The sequence below is a fragment of the Schistocerca cancellata genome, chromosome 8 (genome assembly GCF_023864275.1).
Source record: "Schistocerca cancellata isolate TAMUIC-IGC-003103 chromosome 8, iqSchCanc2.1, whole genome shotgun sequence".
In the NCBI taxonomy this organism is placed as follows: domain Eukaryota; kingdom Metazoa; phylum Arthropoda; class Insecta; order Orthoptera; family Acrididae; genus Schistocerca; species Schistocerca cancellata.
Window position 1 is genome coordinate 191,999,035 of NC_064633.1, and position 22,018 is coordinate 192,021,052.

The 22,018-nt window shown below is 42.9% G+C and overlaps 2 protein-coding genes across 2 annotated transcripts in view; one reads left to right on the forward strand and one right to left on the reverse strand.

Moving 5' to 3' along the window:
- The window catches only part of LOC126094905 (centrosomal protein of 135 kDa), a 402,349-nt gene that overhangs the window by 127,451 nt on the left and 252,880 nt on the right, over positions 1-22,018 (reverse strand). The gene's annotated exons all lie outside the window — the stretch shown is intronic.
- Positions 9,016-22,018, forward strand: part of LOC126094906 (uncharacterized) — a 122,109-nt gene continuing 109,106 nt past the window's right edge. Inside the window, exons 1-2 of the mRNA XM_049909545.1 lie at positions 9,016-9,101; positions 16,986-17,073. Coding sequence (XP_049765502.1) covers positions 17,065-17,073 — 9 coding nt within the window. The 5' untranslated portion in view covers positions 9,016-9,101; positions 16,986-17,064. The remainder of the gene's footprint in view (positions 9,102-16,985; positions 17,074-22,018) is intronic.

Consider the following 22,018-nt stretch of genomic DNA (forward strand, 5'->3'; position numbering starts at 1 on the left):
GATCAGTTTGCGCACTACACGCTGACGCTACTTTGGTAAGATTTGCCGCACTTGCCGCACTTGCCGCCCTTTGCATCCGAATCACATTCATCCTCATATATCAAACAGTTTCTCTCGCCTTTTTCTCAAAACTGCTTTGCCGCGAGGGATTAGCCGAGCGGTCTAAGGCGCTGCAGTCATAGACTGAGCGGCTGGTCCCGGGGGAGGTTCGAGTCCTCCCTCGGGCATGGGTGTGTGTGTTTGTCCTTAGGATAATTTAAGTTAAGTAGTGTGAAACCTTAGGGACTGATGACCTTAGCAGTTAAGTCCCATAGGATTTCACACACATTTGAACAAAACTGCTTTCTTTGTTTTCAAACAATTAGAACTTCCTGCGAGTTGGATGAACATTTTAGTCAACTTTTGTATTTTTGTTTCACAAATCCATATTTCTGTGGAGGACAGGCTATTACTGTGGTCAATCCGCCATTGCGGATTGGTGCTGCCCCACGCTGTGAAGACTGCTTTGCATTTCACTTGAATTTATGGTTTGGCATAAACAAAAATTAATTAACCTTTTGCCTCTCTGTAATGTGTTTCTGTCCTTCCTCCTGTCGCTGATTCTGCAACACTTTTCGGTTACAGCAGGTTCCGTTCTCCAATGCTGTCAAGGTCAAAGAGGCAGGAATATCTTTCAGGTAAGCTGTTATTTATCTGATGGTAAGTGAGGAAGTTACAGTTATGGCAGCAGGTCCGATAGTCACCAAGAGTGTTTCACCATTTCAGTTTGCTCTCTGTTTCACGTGATTCTATTCAGATTAACATACTCGTAGATACTAACCTTCATTTAAAGCTCGCCTTTTGAGTTATCGACTCAGCGGTGAAGCACTTACAAACTGCCCAAGGTTGCATACAACAAACAAATAAGTCAGTGTCACGCAATGAGACGATTACCTCCATCCTCCCCCCCCCCCCGCCCCCCCATCTTTTTGAGTCATCGGCCTTTTACTGTTTCGATGCGTCCCGCCACAAATTCCTGTCTTGTGCCATGTCTGAGTAACACTTGCATCCTACATTAATTATTTGTTGGATGTATTCCAGTATCTGCATCCCCCAATGTTTTCACCCTCTACAGCTCCCTCTGGTACCATGAAAGTTATTCTCCCATGTCTTTATGGATGTCTTCGCCGTTTCTGAGAAGAACCCCCTCGTTTCTTATCGGTTCACCTCATTTTCAATATCGTTCTACAGCACCACATCTCAAACGCTTCTTTTCTACTCTTTCCTGGTTTTCCCACGATACTCTATCGACACCCAATTTGATTATAAGCTGCTTGTGATGAACATTGTCTAAAGCCTTCTGGAAATATAGGAATGTGGTATCTAGTTGAAACCCTATCGATAACATTCATTACTTCGTGAGAATAAAAAGCCAATTGTATTTGATAAACACGATGTTTTCTGAGTCTATGCTGGTTATGTGACAACAGATCGTCGTCTTCGAGGTATTTCACAATGCCGGAAGAGTATATATTCCACACTCCTACTAAAAATCAATATCAATGACGTGTGTCTACAATTTAGTGAATTACTTCTATTCCTTTTGCAGTGTATTGGTGTGAACTGTGAAACTTTGCAGTCTTTAGGTACGGATCTTTCGGCGAGCACAGGTGGTTATATATGATTGTTAAAAATGGAGCTCTTCATCAGCATACTCTGAATGGAACCTAACTGGTATACAATCTGGACTGCCAATCTTGCCTTCGTTAAGTGACTTAAGCTGCTTCACTGCAGAGAGGGTGTCTATCTCCAAATTACTCATGTTGGCAGTTATGCTTGATTAGAATATTTACTGAATCTTCATTGGTGAAAGCATTTCTAAAATCCTGGTTTAGCAACTCCGTTGTAATGGACCTTTCGTCGGTAACATTACCACTTCTGTCACCCAGTAAAGGCATTGATTGCGTCTTGCCATTAACATATGACTAGAATCTATATGGATTATCTGCCCAATTTCGAGACGGAGTTTCATTCTGGAAACTATTAGAAGCATCTCGTACTGAAGTTTGCCCTAAGTTTCGATCATCCGCAAACCGTCCCAATCTCGGAGAATATGCGATTTTATCATATGATGACATGGTTGAAGACCGTGGCTGTTATTTGAAGACAAATGTTGATGGTGTTGAGACAGCAACTAACCACAAGTTTATTCTAAGTTCCTTTATTCAAAGGGTACCGTTGCCGGTTTCGAATAATTACGATTCATCGTCAGACGGCTTTCATGCTTTCATTACAACATGTGCTGCGTTTTTTACTGATTAGTTGTCCTAAAATATAAATAATACAGAACTATAAGCACGTCACAAAGATGGTTGAGATTTGCATTGGGATGTGACTCACGTGGAATGTCGGTTTGGAGTACTTGTTTTCATAGTTTTCTTCCAGCAGACAACGTTTGTAGTTTTCGCCGCATTCACATAATTGCATACATAAACTTACATATTTGAGCGCTTCAGATTTGTGCAACGATGGAAATGTGGTGGAAATTCACCTCGGCTCCAGGGCTAAAATCGAATATTTAAGTGTTTTTTAATTACGCGGACTAGGTACTGGCAGAAGTAAAGCTGTGAGGACGGGGCGTGAGTCGTGCTTGGGTAGCTCAGTTGGTAGAACACTTGCCCGCGAAAGGCAAAGGTCCCCCCAAGTTCGAGTCTCGGTCCGGCACACAGTTTTAATCTGCCAGGAAGTTTCATATCAGCGCACACTCCGCTGCAGAGTGAAAATCTCATTCTGGAATCAACCATCTTTGTGACGTGCTTATAATTGTGTATTATTTATATTTTGGGATAACTAATCAGTACAAAACGCAGCACATGTTATAATAAAAGCACGAAAGCCGTCTGACGATGAATCGTAATGATTCGAAACCGTTAACGGTTAAAATAAATTTGTGGCTGGTTGCTGTCTATACACCATCAACATTTGTTTTGGAGAATATGTTAAAAAATCTGGCAAGCTCTTTTCGTTTTTTCTGCAACCGTCTCCTGACTTATTTTATGTAAATGAGGGATATATTTCATTTCTTAATAATTTACGAGGCACAAAATTCTCAATTGCCGTCAAAGGTATTCGTATGAATTTGAGCAATAGTTGATCGACACTTACATAGTTATTATGGAGGAAACACAGGCGACAAACTAATTTAATATACTTTTTTAAATACGCAAATTGCGTTTATTTTTGGTGGATTTTAATGTTATGGTACTGAATTTCGCTAAAACGACCTTGAGCTCACTAATTCCTGTACCTGTCGTGACGTCCTCTCTTTGCGATAACGTACTAGACATCTTAGCGGACAAGCAACCTGAGCAAACATTTTCACTTCGTGTGGGCTCTTGAAGTAAATGCTCAATATAATTTTCACAGAAAGCTTTTACTACAATTTCGGGTGACGCTTTAAGTCTAGAACCGACTGTAAATGTGTGTTTTCACCAACAAATCGAGGATAGATTGAAATTAATATTAATATAACTGTACAAGTCGGATATCTATTCTAAATGAGACTCAAATTTTCCTTGAAACTTATAACAACTAATTCATCTGGGTCCGGGCTCGGTAAAAGAAATCCCTTCTACCAAACTCATCAGTAACTGACTTCTACTCTAATTTCACTACAACATAATATACTTCTAACAGCATCAAACACGCCATCACTAACGACGAATTTAAAATGGTTCAAATGGCTCTGAGCACTATGGGACTTAACTTCTAAGGTCATCAGTCCCCTAGAACTTAGAACTACTTAAACCTAACTAACCTAAGGACATCACACACATCCATGCCCGAGGCAGGATTCGAACCTGCGACGTAGCGGTCGCGCGGTTCCAGACTGTAGCGCCTTTAACCGCTTGGCCACCCCGGCCGGCACGACGGATTTAGTCTGACCTTTATGTGTACTTTTATGTCCTTGGTAAAAACTTAGCCTGAACTCATGTCCGACATTAGCCAGCTTGCGGTACCTATTCCGATTTGTGCTTCAGTGTTGCCTACGAGCGCTTTGAGGTCTGGCCCTTTCCTCACACAGCTATGACAATTTAAATCTATAACACCTGTTTTCTAACTCTACCTCTGTCCTGTGTTTGACCTGCTGCCTTTGTGACTGTACCCCTGATTGAACTTTCTCGAGACCTTCTAACCTAGAAAACCGCTGACTCCACACCACACATCGTCCTCTACTACTGTGTGTGGTGGACGCCAGATCTAACTAGTAGATGCCGCCGCCTCTCCACTCCATGATGTAAGTCTGCGAATCTGCAGCCTATAGGGACGCAGAAACATCTGAGCCTCTGATTCAGACTTTCCACTCGCATCTGTACCAAAGAGCCACCTTCGGTTTTGCAACGATCGGAAAGACTACAGAATGTAGAGATCGTAGAATTGTACTGGCCCTGACGAATGTACAGAAGAAAACAGAGGAAATCTGGCCAAAGGTTACAGGCAGTGTGTCACAAAAAAACAGTGTGGAAGAAATTACTGGAACCTGGGCTGATATTTTGAGCAGCCATGCCATGCCCTCATGACCACGGTACCAAATAGCAGATCCTAGAAGGCTAATGGATGATCCCACACTGTAGTTTACACCATAATTGCCTTGAGGAATGTACAAATCCTTGAGTAGCCTCCCAATCACCAGATTCAACACTCGCGATTGGACGACGTATGTTTTCATATCAGATTTTAGCAATCTGCTTCAGGCATGGCAAGAAATTCCTCAAGGTGACATTCGGAGACTATTTGTTCACATCCCACAGCGAATGCAGTTTCGAACCATCTAATACCCATTATGCGATGAACACATCTCACAATGGTTGATGAAATATCGAACTCGTGTTTCAAGGTATAACACTTTCCATTTTCATCGGTGTACTCATAAGTCATTTTCGCAGTCACTAGTCCGCGTAATTAAAAAACACTTAAATATTCTCTTCAGGCTTTCCCGGCGATCTAATGACATCTTGGGTTGTCGGGTGTTCTGCCGGATATCAGCGTCGTACTTGCAAGACTTAGCTCTGGACGTCTGTAGTTGCGAGAACATTAAGTAGTGATAGAGGAAGAAGGAGGGGAGTTGCGTTGTTCAACTGATCTTATAGCTCATGATACGAAGATAAAAACTGAAATCGGCAAGTGGAAGTAGTGGGCTGCGACAGGAAGGTAGTTATAAGACGTTTTAATGTAGTGGCTATAACAAATGATGAATTATTGTGCAAAGACAGATTTAGACCAGACTCTCACCTCTCATACCAGTGCTGAAGGAGCCATACACCAAACAAAGAAATCAGCAATCGTGAACAAAACAATGCACGAACAACAGATGTGTTTCACTCTTCAGCGTGAATGAAAATAGACACCACAACTTAAACGTCATTTATCCCTACACATTTCAATGCAAGGATACGAATAAACACGTAAAGTCCCAGAAGAAGCTGAAATTAGGCACGAAGACTGTACATTTTCTAGCTATATCACTGCAGATTGCACATTAACGGCGTTTGAGGGATAGTAGCGCCTTTAATGGTAAACATACTTAGGAAGTGGAAGAGTGAAAGTAGTTTTATCTGTTGTGGTATCAAAACTTCCGAAAGAAAACCACTGACGTTCTACGTCGTCGTTGGAAGATGCAATCGGCGGCCGGAGAATATATTATGGTGTCTGCAACCAACGTTAGTTGGTACTTTCTCCCAGAGACGATGAAAGGTAGCAAGGATGTACATCGGAAAAATAAGTTGAGTCAGTATGCGTTTTCACGTAAATGGCAGGTGTATGGATATAAAGAACAATTCTGTTTGTACAATATCAGTTCATATTTAACGTAACGTAGTGAACAACGTCAAGGGAACAAATGTCAAAAGAATACGAAGGAAAAAATGGCTGAGAACTTGCTGCGTAAACAGATCTTCTCAACAACTTCCACATAAAGACCAACAGTTTGGTTTTAGGACGAAGTCATTAAGACAGTCAAAATAAGAAACCCAGTGTTAGAATTTTTACATGAGCTACAAAATAATTCCCAAAACGTACGTAATGTTCCCCATTGTTCCGCGTTGCATTTGCATACTTCACCCAGTCTCTGCATTTTCAAAGTTATCTCTTTCTGGTAAACCAGTTTCGTGGTTTTCACATTGGTGCTGCATAAATTGGCACCGAGTAACAACTCTGAGAAAGAACCGAGAAAATTAGGTTTAGCGGCTGAGCGCTACTCCTATTGGGCCAGAATTCAGGGGCAAAAATGGTGAGGGACATGATATGTGGAGGATGGGTGAAATCTGGAGAGAACTGGGAATGGCCTCGTTGAAACAATAATTACGGCATTCGCCTGAGGTGATTCGAAGAAAGCACGGGAAATCTAAATCAGAATGGACAGCGGAGGGGGGGATTACGCGTGAAATTTGGAAACAACATGAATAGATTCAAGGTTCAAGCAAATTCTGAGGGAGATCATGAAGGTAATGCACCTCTGTTTTGATTTTCTATAATTCACAGAACTAGCTTCGTACAGTATCTTCAAAACCGCATATTACCCCCTCTTGCACTAATAATGGCATCCAACCTTATAGGCAACGTGCTCTAGAAGAAACATCTCCCATTCTTCAAGGAGCGCCTCCCGTAGGTCCTGTAAGGTCTCTGAATAGTGCTGACGGGCCCTTCTCCCCGGGCAGTCCCATAAATGATCGAGAGGATTCAAATTGGGGATTCAAGCAGGCGAAGTCATAGTATGAACTACAGTCATCCAAGGATTCTTGCCCAATGCTCACAGTATCTTGCCACGAACTGCAAAGCTTTAGTGTAAAACCATCGCCAATAAATGGAGCGAAAGATACAAAACGTTCCAAAAGGATTTCTTCCGCATACCGATGTGCTGGCTGTATGGCTCGCATGTTCCACGAAGACCAAATCCAACCTTTCAGTACTACTAATTCCTGCCCACGCCATTATAGATCCACAGTGAGAAGACGTCCTGGTTGAGAATTTGCACGGCGAATAGCTTCCCCCAGGGTTTTTCCAAACCTTATATCTAACGTCAGGTGATCACAGGCCAAATTACGAGACTCTCCGGTGAACACCACTTGCTGTCATTGTTGCAACATCCAACCGCGTTATTCGCTTGTGAAATTCAGTCGCTCTCTGCGATGCTTTCTGATGAGTTCTGGATCTGTAATATGTCTTCTGACTTTAAGATTGGCTTCTTCCACTCTTCTTCGGACGATTTTCTCGCTAACATTGATCCCTCGAACTTGGTGGGGGTCGATTTCGTGCTTCAAACGGTGGTGGTAGGACGGTTGTGGAGAACTTGAAATCGTAAGAGGTAGTCATCTCTTGCCGACGTTATTCTTCTCGGACCTGATCCTGATTTTGTTGTATAGCCACCAGTTTCCATGTACCTTCTTACGACTTGTAAATCGTGGAAAGTGTAGTTCTCAACATTTCTGCAATGTAATGCATATTGCAACCATCTCCCACCACAACAGCAGCTATTGCAGTAACGTTCCCGCTTAATAGCATGTTTAGTACAGAAATGTCATTAATTACAGAAAAATCATAAAAATACACATGACTTAAAGCGGAAGAACACAAGGTACAAAAATAAGTGTTACAAGAGCGGGAAAATCTTATCGCCTCACATCTAGTGATAAGTTCGTTTTTACATGTTGCGAAAAGACATTAAGGCTAGCGAAATAATCTTCAGACATTTCAGTGTTAGCTCACAAAGCGAAGTACATAACATGCCAATAATATATTCCATCTAGAAATAAAGAATAAAGGGATATACTTTGATTAAATAGGTAATTACACATTTACTATGGGTGGCGTTTTTAGTGCCAGTCAACGCAAATAAATAAGATTCCTTTGCAGATTAGAACAAAATAGACGAAAGAAGGAAAGAACTGATCAAAGAAACAAACTGCCATGGACCCTGCATGCCAGCAGGGGACTGTTTAGGCTGGTGGAGACTCTGTAATGGTGTGGGGCGGGTGCAGCTAGAGTGATATGGGACCCGTGATACGTCTAGATACGACTCTTGACAGGTGACACGTACGTAAGCGTCCTGCCTGACCACCTGCATCCATTGGTAACCATTGTGCATTCCGACGGGCTTGGGCGGTTCCAGCATGACAATGCAACACCCCACACGTCCAGAATTGCGACAGAGTGGCTCCAGGAACACTCTTCTGAGATTAAACTCTTCCGCTGCCCACCAAACTCACCAGAGATGAACATTAATGAGCAAATTTGGGATGCCTTGCAATGGTCTGTTCAGAAGAGCTCTCCACCCTCTTGCACTCTTACGGATTTATGGACAGCGCTGCAGGATTCATGGCGTCAGTTCCCTCCAGCACTACTTCAGACATTAGCCGAGTCCATGCCACGTCGTGTTGCGGCACTTCTGCGTGCTCGCCGCGGCACTAACTATATTAGGCAGGTGTACCAGTTTTTTTGCCTCTTCAATATATGAAGGTTTGGCTCGACGCGGGGAGCGTGCAAGGGAAAGCCCAAGTGGTTAAGGCGACCGGTAGCGATAAACGGGAAATCCAGATTCGAGTCACAGTCGGGCACAATTTTCATATCTCACTACTGGGTAATTCAGTAGAAGATCCATAACTAATATCGAGAAATTAGCAGTCAGCGAATAAATTTCGAAAAATACAATCAAGGCACACTACGTAAGTCACTGTAGTAACTCGAGTTCCCGATCGACATTCTAGATGGAGACTGTTGCCTAAACAACAATTTTCGGCTCCAGTTAGTGAAAACTGATTTGACTGACGTGTGCTGACGCATACCTTGTTCTATTTTGTGTACTGTCACGCACTTGACGCACGCGGGTGCGCGTGTTTGTGTGTGGGGAGGATGGGAGGGGGGCGCACCGCACGAGTACTGCAGATGTGCGCTCTCGGCTCCCCACCTTAGCAGAAAAGCAGTGGGGCGGGCGAAGCGGCGCATGCGCACTCGCGGGGCCGCAGCCTCAACAGCAGTCACAGCGTGGCCAGGCGGCCGGTCGGCGGCAACCCAGCGCGGACCAAGTGGACTATCCACAGCTGCGCTCCGGACCAGCCGTTCTGTGGGTGAGTACGGCGCTCAGCCGCTACCCTACAGCGGATGGAGGCGCGGTCCAAAACGCCGCACATGTGCTGTCACTTGTTCTCATTTAACTGATACAGATAAAGCTATAGGTAGCTATCTTCAGAAGGTCACCTATTTTGTTCTTAAGTATCGACATCAATTAATTTTCGGGAAAATGATAGTCAAAGTTGCGACGCCAATTCATCAGGCCGCTTCCGCTGTAACAAACGCAATGAGTCGGTAGCATACTGGGTGAGAGCATCGTCTCGAATTTTTGCCGCGTTCAAATCCAGTCTCATGTATCTTTCTTATTTGTTGTTGTTGCGTAAGTATGTGACAATATTTTTTGGGATATTGTAAAATGCAATGTAATTATTAAAAAAAAGAAGTAAGCATTTCAAATCTTATTAAAAATAAATTTTATCGTCACGAATCTTATATAATGTTATGACATTACCAGCATTTGAAAATGAAAAACGTATCAATTATAGTATTTCAGTCTACAAATTCAGCTCACATATCTTATATAATGTCATAAACCTGACAGTAATTGAAGATTAAAAATGTATCAATTATAGTATTTCAATTTTTGTTTTGATTTTCGCTTCTATATTTCACGAGATCCAGCACATTCCCCAAGGCGGTGTCTGTCATAAAAATATTCACTGCACACAGCGACAGTCTAGTTTTTTTTAGCGTGATGTCATTAGCAAAAGTACCAACGTCAACGTTGCTACATGCGTCGCGATCTGGCGATAATTTCGTGGCAAACCACGCATATCGAAGTATTTTCTCGAAAGCTGGAACATGCAAATGACGATGTACCAAGGACTGTTTTTAATTGGGTCACTTCTACTTGTGATTTCCCTTTACTGTGCGATGAGAAGCGGGCACTTCTGCAATCCGCGAATGTAATTCTTCAGCTGTTGGTAAAAGTATACGCCGCAGAATTGTCAGCGCAGCGTACACTTTAGCGAAATTACTTTTAATAAACACGTCGGTATTCCAGTTTCATCAACAAACAACCCATTTTATAAGGAAATCGAAATACTCGGGTTTATACTTTTTTATTCTGAATTACTGTTAATAATACATGATGATATAAGGTTTGTTATGATAAAACCTATTTCAATAACTTATGTCCTTTGTCAATAATTCCGATGTATTTCACGATGTCACAAAAATATTGATGTTACGTACTTCCGGAACAATAGTAGGTAAAGAAACGAAAGCATAAGTTTGGATTCGAACACAGGGCGTAGAAATTTGAACCTGTTCTCTTAACCACTACGCTACCGACTCGCCAGATTTTAAAATGCTTGAGCAAACTGATGATGCGGAGTCGAAACTTAAGCCGTGATTTGCCCGAAAAGTATTGATGTCGCCAACTACGTCAACATTGTCTCCCTTTACTTCCTTCCTTCTTTCACCTTGCCAAGTTTCAACTGAGTCAGAGAGCACCCTGTGGTGGTTTCTCCTTGTGAGCCACGAAGAGAGAAGACCGTCAAGTATTAGTCTTCCTGTGCGGAAATCCTTCGTAACGTGCTTTTCGTTCTTTTATTGTTAACCGTGACATCTCTAAACTAGCAAAATGTTGCAAATTCACCACAGGTTTCTCCATTTCCGAAATCTTTTACGTTCGCTATCTCCGTAAAAGTCATGTTTTATCAGTAACGACTGAAGTCGCTAAATTCAGCAAATATATACCAACTGCGAGTAATGCGCTTATTTAGTAAGTTGCTTCATCATACTGGAACACAACTATCATTAAAGTGCTTTAACTTAAAACAGTGTCCGTAATTTTAAAGAATAATTTAACGATACAGACAGTGCACGCAAGGGCGCTTTATCTCGGTGATGAAGTGCAAGTCCTTCAAGAAGTAAAAATTACTTTCTTCGTGTATAACAGGTTGCTGTTTCTGCCGAAAAATGAAATTTTACGGAAACTGAAACAATTTTTTGCGGATTGTACTGCAAAATACAATATTTCCTCTGTTGTAGTTTAATTGCAATGTCAACTTAATTTAAAGCACATCTCGCCTATTATAAAAAAAATTACATTTCCTTGATTTTTCTCGTGACCTGCCAAGCGATCACATAACTTTCTGTTCACGTATTCGAGTTTTAAGAAAACTCGACATGCAGAGATAAGAAAAAGACTCTATGATCCAGATTGGCAGTTTACATTGTCGTATATGATACAGGTTTTTGTTTGTCGCTTCTAAACAGACAGGTAGTATAAATTTACTGGCTACATATTTACTCCAATGTTCACAGACATCCAAACGGCTAACCAGCATCCTCACAGCAAACAAGCTGTAATTTAGAGTTTAAGGACGAGTGTTTCATTTCCAGCGGCAGGGATTAACTTCGTGTAGAGAAACTACTCGCTTTTTCATTGCCTAAATATTTCCAAAGTTTGTTTCGAAAAACAACATACAACATAATCAAGTATTGGTGCACCACAAATAAGTGATGTTACGAGCATAGTACTTTCACAGCTGCAGACTCAGTCACGTCCAACAAATCCAAATCTAGTTACAAAAAACGGCGTCCGGTGGGAGTGGTGTGGGGTGGGGGTGAGGTTACGTTGTCCTATAGTACTGCAACCCACTTCTGTCAACAACCTGAACCGTTAATCCCGGCCAACAAAGTCGCTAAAAACTACGTTTCTTTAAAGTCTGCTACTAATGATCTTAAAAGCTAAAACTCTCTGGCAGTGTGAAACTGTGAACTTCACTGGGACTTTTCCCCATAACGTTACCTCTCAGGGGCAATGCTGAGCTATACATTATAAGAACGACTCACGGCCCGTCGTCACGGTTTCAGTTTTGCCACACCTCTCTCCCACTTTTCAAGTACGAAACTTGCCTAAAGAGTTCAACGGGTAAGAGCAGTTTCGCGAGAGAGAAGTTTCCAGGTTCGAGCGCTAGTGTGGCACAAATTTTAATCTACTAGTAAATTTTTAAAAAATGCACATTTCGATGTATAGTGGAAGATTAATTCTGACAAAAGTTGTTGAAACATAGATAGCCACGAAATATCGATGCCGTTCCGTTACTTTAGGGTTGGGCACATAAAACATACTTAACTTGAGCTGTACGCTCTACAATATGCTAACAGTTCTGAAAATTGCAGCACACAGAAACAATGTCTCGTATGAATACATAATCGGAGGAAGTGTAGAACATTCTACCAGCAAGAAGCAATCAAAGAGAGTTTGCATATAGACGAGCTGGAACAGCTTGCTTTTGTGTGTAACCATAAGGCCAGTGGTACGCCAAGTACAATCAATCAACAGTTGTCGAACTAGGTGAAAACTTGAAAGAAAGTGTCAGTGTATTTAGATCGACAAGGAGGTAGTCAAGAAACTCCAGTGGCACACATTACAGGAAAGGCTTGTGCATCATTGAAATCTTTACTGATGAACTTCCGAGAGCATACGTCGCAAGAAGAGTCGTGTAGCATTATTTCCTCCAACACATTTCTCGCGAAATGACGAAGACGAGAAAATCGGATTTATCAACAGCTGTCCTCCTCTAACATCATTCACCAAACTACCAGGAAAAGATTTGGGGGACGGGGGCTACATGATGATGTCACCAGTAATGCAGTCCGTCGCATTCCCTAAGGTGTGCTGAGTATAGATATGTACCGTCGCTATAAAAGGGACCCGTATCAGTACGCTATGCGAGTAAATTCTATCAGGGAAAATGATCTCCAAGAAATGGATTTTTTTGTGCTGGGCCATTTCGGCACGTATAAGGCGAAGAAGATGCGGCTGTGGAACCAGGCGTCAACAGCATTGGCTCCATGTTCAAGCACTGCAACGGCTGTGAACCTGTCTGCCTCGACGGTCCGTCGCTGCCGGGTGCGGGCTGGCCTGGAGGCACGTGTGCTACGCGTTGCTTTCCGTTGTCCAGTGATCACTAAAGCCTCAGGCTGGAACGTGAAATACTGGAAGCAGCTCACAAACTGGACGACGGTACAAGCTGGCTTACGTTCCTTCTCCAGTGACCGTAAACAGTAGAAGCACATAACGCAATATTCCATCTAAACATTACCCAAAAGAGCTTGCCGGCTGGTTCTTAGACGAGAGGGTGGGGGGAACGGCTGATAGTATAGCTAAACAATCTAAATAAAAACAATGGCCCGACAAACAACAGCGAGTAGAATTCTGGGGCCTGTTGAAAGTACTCGAACTCGCAAGTGAGAACTGTACTTCTAATGATTCATGGCGTACAGTAAAATTGAGAAGCAGCGATGTACACCGCGGGGAAAAAAAATGCAACAGCCTCAAGGACTGTGTTCAATGGCACCAGGGTGTAATACGTGCATACTGACGGGTTGTGTCCTTAGTGATTCATTTGTCATAATCATCGGCGATCAGGTGACGCTCAGAGGCCTGTCTGTGAAGCCCTTGTTCTTACTCTGCATACAGTAACTGCGTTTACAACATTCATTCCAACGCACAACCATGTCCCACCCACGAGTACATACTCATGTTGAACATATTCAACCTTTTGAACGGGGTCGCATTGTGAGTCTGCGTGTAGCTGGATGGACGTATCAACGGATTGCTGCAAACGTTAGAAACAATGTAATGGTGAGGTGTCGCTGCTTTTAACAGTGGTCTGTGGAACATTCCCAAACCCGTAGAGCAGGTTCTGGACGTCCGCGAGGTATAGTAGCATGTTAAGATCGCTGCGATAGACGACCGATCATCATCCAGGGACGAAATCCGGGCACATGTTGCGCACCTGCTGTGTTATCAGGGACCATTGGGAGCCGCCTGCTTGAAGCAGGATTAAGATCAAGCCAGGCTGGCCAGGCTACCACTGACACCACGACTCTGCCAAGCATGGCTACTCTGGTATCGTGAAACAGTTGACTGGAGAGTGAAACGACGCCCTGTTATCATCAGTGATGACAGCAGGTTCTGTCTGCATGCGAATAATGGACATACAAGTGTTTGGTGTGGACCTGGTGAGCTGCCTGTTTCGGAGTGCATTCGCCCACGACATAGAGTATCCATCACAGACTTCATGCTGCGGGCGTGGAGGTGTGGGGTGGGGTGGGGGGCATCAGTTAAAACAAACTGTCACAACTGGTGTTTCTGTAGGGTAAAATAAACAGTGCTCACTACATTGCACAGGCTGTTATCTCCGTGTTACTGCCACTTCTTCGGCAGGGATGTGATGTGCTTTTTAGCAGGATAGTGCACGTCCAAATACGGCCGATGCGTTGCATCGTGCTCTTGCCCAGACGAGTAAGATCAGTAGATCTCTCGCCAACTGAACACGTATGGGACATGATGAAGCGGGAGCTTACTCGTTCCCTAGCCCCTGCAAGCACCATTGCCGACTTGCAATAAAAGGCCTAAGATACTTGCATCCCATATGATCGTTCGTATACGAGAATACACGCCTGGTTGACGCCAGAGGGGTGTGCATTGTGTACTTATGCGACTGTTTGGGCGCCCTGCACTGTCACGTGTGTTTCATTTGGTCTCAATTTATTATCGTGTGCTACTACAATGATTAACTACCTCTCACCTCACTTCTCATCAGAAAGACCTGGTCCTAGAGGCTGTTGTATTTTTTTTTTCCGGCAGCGTATTATCACCGAACCAGTACCAGTGAAAAGTACCTTTAAGAAGAGTGTCTAACGGACGATAACAAGCGTATATGGTTTCCCAGAACACTGAGCACCCTAGAGGGGCAATGTCATCAATATACCCCCCCATCTTTGAAGCAGAAATGAGTAAAAACACGAGTATGTTCTTGGAAGAACTAAATCAAACCTACTAACTGTGTAGCGATACTGTGATGGTTTTACTCCTAGTAACGATGATAATATTTATTATTAGAGCATGGTTGCAACGTTTTCATTCTATTTTATGACGATATCTTTTAATAGCATAGCTTCTCTGGAGAAGAGAAAAATCCTTTCGTTACTTGTAACAGTGCCTTGAGCATCAGTCACATCAGATTGGGAATTTTGTATACTCTGCTTTCCATCTGTTCCTTGAAATGAGACAGGTTGAATGCCAGAAGGTGCGCTCGTTAAATATAGATTACCGCTATACAATCTGATAGCTGCAAAGGGCGGCATTTCTGATCTGATACAGATTTTTTTACTTATTTTAAAAATTTCTCTTTGCGGAGGTCGATGCTGCAGAGTCGATAATTTTTGACGAAAAATACATCCACACTCGTTTATGTGCGAACTGTGCGAAGTCGTGAGTTCTGAGATTGGTGCAATATCACGTCTTCCTTTTTTCTGTTTGTTCGGTTTAATTATGATCATGAAGTAAGTTGGGCAATGGGACACCCTCCGCTTTGTGAAAAATGTAAAACAGTATACAATTTGCACAAGGTTTAAATAAAATTATGCAAGTATCTAACGACAGCACAGTTATACCGATTAAGATCGGCATCACACCAGAGCAATTACACTCTGAAAGAAATCTTTTGATATGTGGCCAGGGTACTCCACGCCTATTTCATATTCCAGTCGCGAATGGTGTGCGGAAAGAACGAATTTCTTCCGGATTGAACGAGGTGGCGCAATGGTGATAACACTAGACCCGCATTCGGGAGGACAGCGGTTCAAACCCCCGTCCGGCCACCCACATTTAGGTTCTCCGTGATTTTCCAAAATCGCTCCACGCAAATGCTGGGATGATTCCTCCGAAAGGACACGGCCGGTTTCATTCCCCGTCGTTGAACCAATCCGAGCTTGTGCTCCGCCTCTAATGACCGCGCTGCAAATGGAACATTAAACTCCCATCTTCCTTCCTTTTCAGTTCTTGCAGATTGTGTCAATACTCACTGTTTTTTCTCTGAAAACTGCTTATTCAGATCAGAGAAAAGAAAATGTGCAAGAACTGTTAACTGCAAATACGAGAATCACTGCCATAAAAACAGAAACATACTTGGTAGACAAAAATGTCGCTTTTCACACCCTAAGATGACGTTGCCGTCAGGAGCTTAAGTAGACAGTTAATCACTGAAACATAATGCACTTTTGGGGGAAGAGGTGTTTGCAGTGTGCAAGTCGCCGTCTAGAAAGCATTGCTCGTTTCTTAAAGCCGTACGCAATACGCTCTCCTCTTAGTCATCTTCCTTATGGCCAGCTGCCAGCCTTCATCTACACGAGGGACACTGGTTTCTCGGTACTTATTTCTACAGTAAATTTTGTCCATCTTGGGAATACCCGACCATGCCCCTCCCCTCCCCCATCCAACCCAAGTGTACCTAAATTCCGAGCTGATAGAATACGGTCTTGATTTACAGCGTTCCGCTGCACTGCCGTACAATGACCAGGTTTGCGAAATACGCGATAATAGGAACTGCGGATCCGGTACACAGAATTTAATGTATGGAAGTTTAGCAAAAACGCACACATTCGCTGCAGAGTGAAAGACTCACTCTGGTGAGAATAATAAAGGAGTATAATGAACAGTTATATGGAAGCCTACAGACTACAAGCCGACATACGACGTTCTCCGTTCTCAGGAAAATGGGCACTGTTCTTAAATTTACCTCATCATATGGTGCACAGTCTGGGCTCCAATGGTGCACAGTCTGGGCTCCATCTCGCTCTTACCCCGTCCCCTCTCCACCTGGGCCAGTGATATTCCAAGGACGAAAAATTGTCCATCATCAGGCTCGAAACTATTTTTTAGACGAGCCATACCACAATGTCGCGACACAGGACACCAGTAGGGCAATTTAGGAAGTGCACTGTGCTACGTGAACGAACACGTAATCTCATGTACATCAGTACACACACTTTATTAAAAAATACGCTATCAGTTTATATAGCAGCTTCAGTGAATGCAAAGCAAGATATGCGTGACAAATAACTGTTTTTGTTTTCAGGTACCGTCACATGCGAATCGATGGCTGAGGAGTGGGCGAAGGAACTTTGTCACGGCACAGGCAGACATACGATGCACAAATGAAGACAGTAAGTCATGCGTATGCATGATCTCTATCACCAGCTCAACTTTACTTTGTAATTTAATCTGAATAGATGTTTCTGCCTCAATGATTCGACCACTGGTGTTACGCAATAAGCAAGCGATCACTATTGAAATTTCTGCATTACAAGGAAATAGAATTTTATCAGTTTCCATAAGATAACTGTGACTTTTGCGCGGAGTCTTACATTAACACACGCGATATACAAGCTGATGAAAATCAACACGATGTACCCTGCATTGTGGAGGAGAAATCAGTGACCCTGCAAAGGCCCAACGTGAAATAAGATAGAGCCCAAGCTATAAGGGTATGTCGCCAGAGCTGTTCCCCATACCTACATAATATAAGAATCAAGCAAAAATACGCAAAAGGACATGATGGGGCTCAGGATGCTAGGTGTTTACAACAGTCCCTGTCGGATATAATTTCAGCTACTAGGCGTGTCGCTCACTTATTTAGCACAGTCACAGTAAGCAATATAAGAAACTATCGACACCTCAGATACAAAATAAGACCGAAGTCTGCCGCCGAAGAATGCTGTCTCCCCAACAAACAAACAAGTCTGAAATACCGAATCTGTGACATGTGCACCGAACTACCAGAAACGTTTAGGGAAAAAGTTTCACATTTATCATTGCGATTTCTTGAGATTTGGTCACTGCTGCATAAGACGTTCCTGTCAAGAAGCGTTTACGAAAAGGCTAGGCAGCACTCCAGTAAACAAGAGTGGCAATGCCGGGAACCGCCCCCGTACCACCGGCTCACTGTCATTTTTTGGGCAGAGTGGGATGGAACTGTTATCTCACGCGACGCTGAGTAACGGTTATAGTACACGAATGCGAAAGTACACAAGAGAGTGATAGTCACCTGGATCTATAGCCGTGGCCACGCAAGCAAGCGACAAAAAACACTGTAGTCTGGCGATGGGGCCTTACAATTCTTAAAAGATGCACTGTGTGTATATTTATGTATTTACTTATTTTTATTTATTTACTTATTTATTACGTTGTAGCATGTTACGGATAATTTAAACATAGGCATTATTACATCCAACAGAATACTACTTATCTTAACATTGCTACTATTAATGAAGACTACGCCTACTACTATACCTCCCCGCCACTACTAATGTCCTACAACTTGTATCCCTCTTATGTGGCACTAGCATACACTATAACTAATTGAAACATATTACCAGCAGCAGACTCTAATAATACCAGGTTTTGTCTACCACATACAACAACGCACTCTATCGTCCCAGTCGTTCTATCTGATCCTTGGGCGGTGCGAAGGGTATTGTGGTTGCAACTGCCTCTTCCGTTGTCTGTAGGCTCCCTGAATGCAGGGGATGACTGCACTGGTCCGAGGGAGCGTCGTTGCTGCCGGTGAGGAGTCCGACCACATGCGGCCCACGTCACTCCGCTTCTAGGTCTTTCGGTGGTGATTCAGGATCTGTCAAGCTGTCTCATAAGGCGTGGTATCTCCTCCAAACTGAGCACTCTGTGCCGATCCAGTTACTGTCGATCAGCATCAGCAATGTTGGCATACATCGGACATGGAATGTTCTGCTGCCTTTTTAACCACAAGCACATTCGGCAGTTCAATGGAATTAAGTGGCGCAATTCCCGTGGCCCATCAGTGTGTCAGGCTTCTTGAGGGCTTCAGTCGCCTCATTCTCAGTCTCTCTCTTATGTTTCGCAGAATGTATGTATACTGAAAACTTTTTGTGGCTACATGAGTTTTTGCTCTAAATGCTCTCGTATTACACAGGGGCATATGCTCGAACAGATTACCTGTATTTTGAAACTGAGGTGTCAGAAACATGAGTTTTATCTGCAGCAGGAGTTTTCTCTTGCTTTGATTTGGTTTGGCTTGGTTGGGTTGTTTGGGGAAGGAGACCAAACAGCGAGGTCATCAGTCTCATCGAATTAGGGAAGGACGGGGTAGGAAGTCTGCCTTCCCCTTACAAAGGAACCATCCCGGCATTTGCCTGGAGCGATTTAGGGAAACCACGGAAAACCTAAATCAGGATGGCCGGACGCGGGATTGAACCGTCGTCCTCCCGAATGCGAGTCCAGTGTGCTCTTTGACTTGGTGAAAACTTGCTGAAATGGTTTTTTTAGAGGAGGAGCAGAAGAGAACGTTTCTTACACTCAAACCTCCAGACGTCAGGCACTCAGAGCGATACCAAACGTTGTGTGTCGATAGAGTGTCAACCAAAACACCGCTCTAGTTCATGCTGCATGCTGTCGTCCAGAACATCCGTAAACAGTAATTAAAAGTAACGCCAGAAGTACGGAGCACAGGAAAAGGTATCTGTGACGACTGAATCGCAGATCTCGCATAGGTGAATTGGTAGAGCGTCAGATCATCGTACTAAAGGTCCCGAGTTTAAATCCCACCGATTGCAATTTTTTCTACTGTCTACGGATGAAGCTGTTATAGCGGAGAACATTTTTCCTGACATGTAAAAGGGCTTTTCGGACATTGTAGCAATGTTCTTTTGGCAGTCTGCTTTCGTTTCATTAGTTGAAAGTAGCAAACCTATAGAGTATATTTGTATAGATAGGTGTGGTGTTCTATCAGACATGCCTATACAAATGTACTCTATAGGTTTGCTACTTTCAATTAACGAAGCGAAAACAGACTGACGAAAGAACATTGCCACCATGTCAGGAAAATCTTCTCCCATATAACAGTTTCACGCGTAAAAATTACAAAAATCTTAGTCAATAGGATTTGAGCGCGGTACCTTCAGTACGAGATCTGACGCTCTACCAACTGACCTACGCGAGATCTCAGATTAAATCGTCACATGTACGCTTTTCCTGTGCTCCGTAGTTCTGGTGTTACTTTTAATTACCGTTTACGCATGTTCTGAACGACAGCACGCAGCATGAACTAAATCAGTGTTTTGGTTGATACTCTACCGACATACAACGTTTTGAACCGGTCTGAATGTCTGACATCTGGAGGTTTGGATGTTAGCACATTTCTAAACCATTTATTGCTGTACCTGCATACCCTAAATTAATCTTCTATTTGTAGAACAGATACCAAGGCAGTGTTTTATCACCAGGAATTTCACCTGAAAAATAACTTCTGTGACTTGGATTACGACTCAAGTTCATTCTTGTAGGCACTTTCGTACCCGCAGCAATATTTTCTATTTCTGCTACCTCCTATTGCATAATTTTGAAGTGGTCGGTCTTCTGGTATTATGGAGAAAACTGTCAGTATAAATCAACGGATTTCAATTAAGGCAGATAAAATTAACATCGCTTCATGTTCATGTCATCTCCAAGTTTTAACGTTTCCGTTCTTTGCGGAGCAATACGTGTAATAGCATCACAGCAACCACAAATTGTCTGAATGATAACATTCTCTTGGATTCGTTAATGCATAGTTTTGGCTGTGTAGCCATTTTCCAATGACCTGTTGAAAATGGCTACAACTCGAAACTGCGTGGTAATGAATACAAAATAAAGGAATATTTTAATCCATCCAGTGGCAGCCAATTATGCGGTAGAATGTTATCACTAAGATAGTCTTTACGGACCCTGACTTACAGCATTTTTTCCTATACTACCGTGATTATGAATATCTGAAACAAACGAAGTGAATAACTTATATTCATACTCGTCACTAACTTTGATTCCGTACGGAACATTGTGCACAGCAACTGTATATTATTATACGGAAGGATAGAAATACAGCAATCAGTCGCTATCCCGTTGGTTTCCTATTATGCTTGCACATCAAGATTTCAGCTATTAATAGCCGTCATCTCATTCAAATGCACTTACGATGGTCGTTTATAGCTGAAATCTAGATATGCAAGAATAATAAATAAACAATGGTGTTGAAACTGATTGCTGTATTCCTTACTTTTTTACAGCGAAAAGCGGCGGGTCTGAAACTATACGGTAACAGAAGCAAAAACGTTCCAGTAAAAATTTTTCCGAAAACCATCCTATTGCAAAAGAATTACGAATGTATTCTTACGAGACGCCACTGACTCCAGTAAGAAACAATATCCTGACTTGCCCAAATCTATCTGACAAGTTACAGTTTCAGTTAAGTCCCCTTCTACGTAGACTGAAATTTGACTCTTAGTGGTGGTACATGCATTATGGAACACCAGCACATTTTCCTGCTGATCTATGACGGCATCTAAGGTGCCGATATGGTCCTATAAGGATAAGAGCTTGTATTTTAGCCCTCAGCACAACCTGAAACCTCTGGACTTTTCTGCGTGGAGTCATCTCAAAAGTGAACAACACTCCTGTTAATACGGCGGAAGAGCAGCGAATTGTAGTCATGTCAAGTTTTACTCACGAAGACCTGGAAAAGTTAGAAAGAATTCGTAAACTCTGCAGAGACAACACATGAAATATCACATTTAACAGGTAAAATACATTGTAACTTGTGACGTGCTGAAGTAATATTGCACCTCTAGCTCAGGGAGGGCATTGGTGAAATTGAGCGCAGTTAGAGTGGTACATCATCGGAAAGTTTACACTTCAAATACATTTGTACTAGCTACGACAATATTTCACACCGAAGTCAGTGGCATACGGTAACCAGACATTCGCAATCGCCTCTTACTGTATCGTTGTTACTTCTGTTATAGTGGACTTTCACCAGTGTCTGTTTCTTAATTATGACACACACTAAATACAAAGGTAACAGGAGAGTTCTGCAATAGGACACAACAATAAGTCGCAGCAGGCTGATTGTTGCTGTGTTCTGAGAGTGAGCGGGTTTGGGGGTTGGGTTGTTTGGGGAAGGAGACCAGACAGTGAGGTCATCGGTCTCATCGGATTAGGGAAGAACGGGGAAGGAAGTCGGCCGTGCCCTTTGAAAGGAACCATCCCGGCATTTGCCTGGAGTGATTTAGGGAAATCACGGAAAACCTAAATCAGGATGGC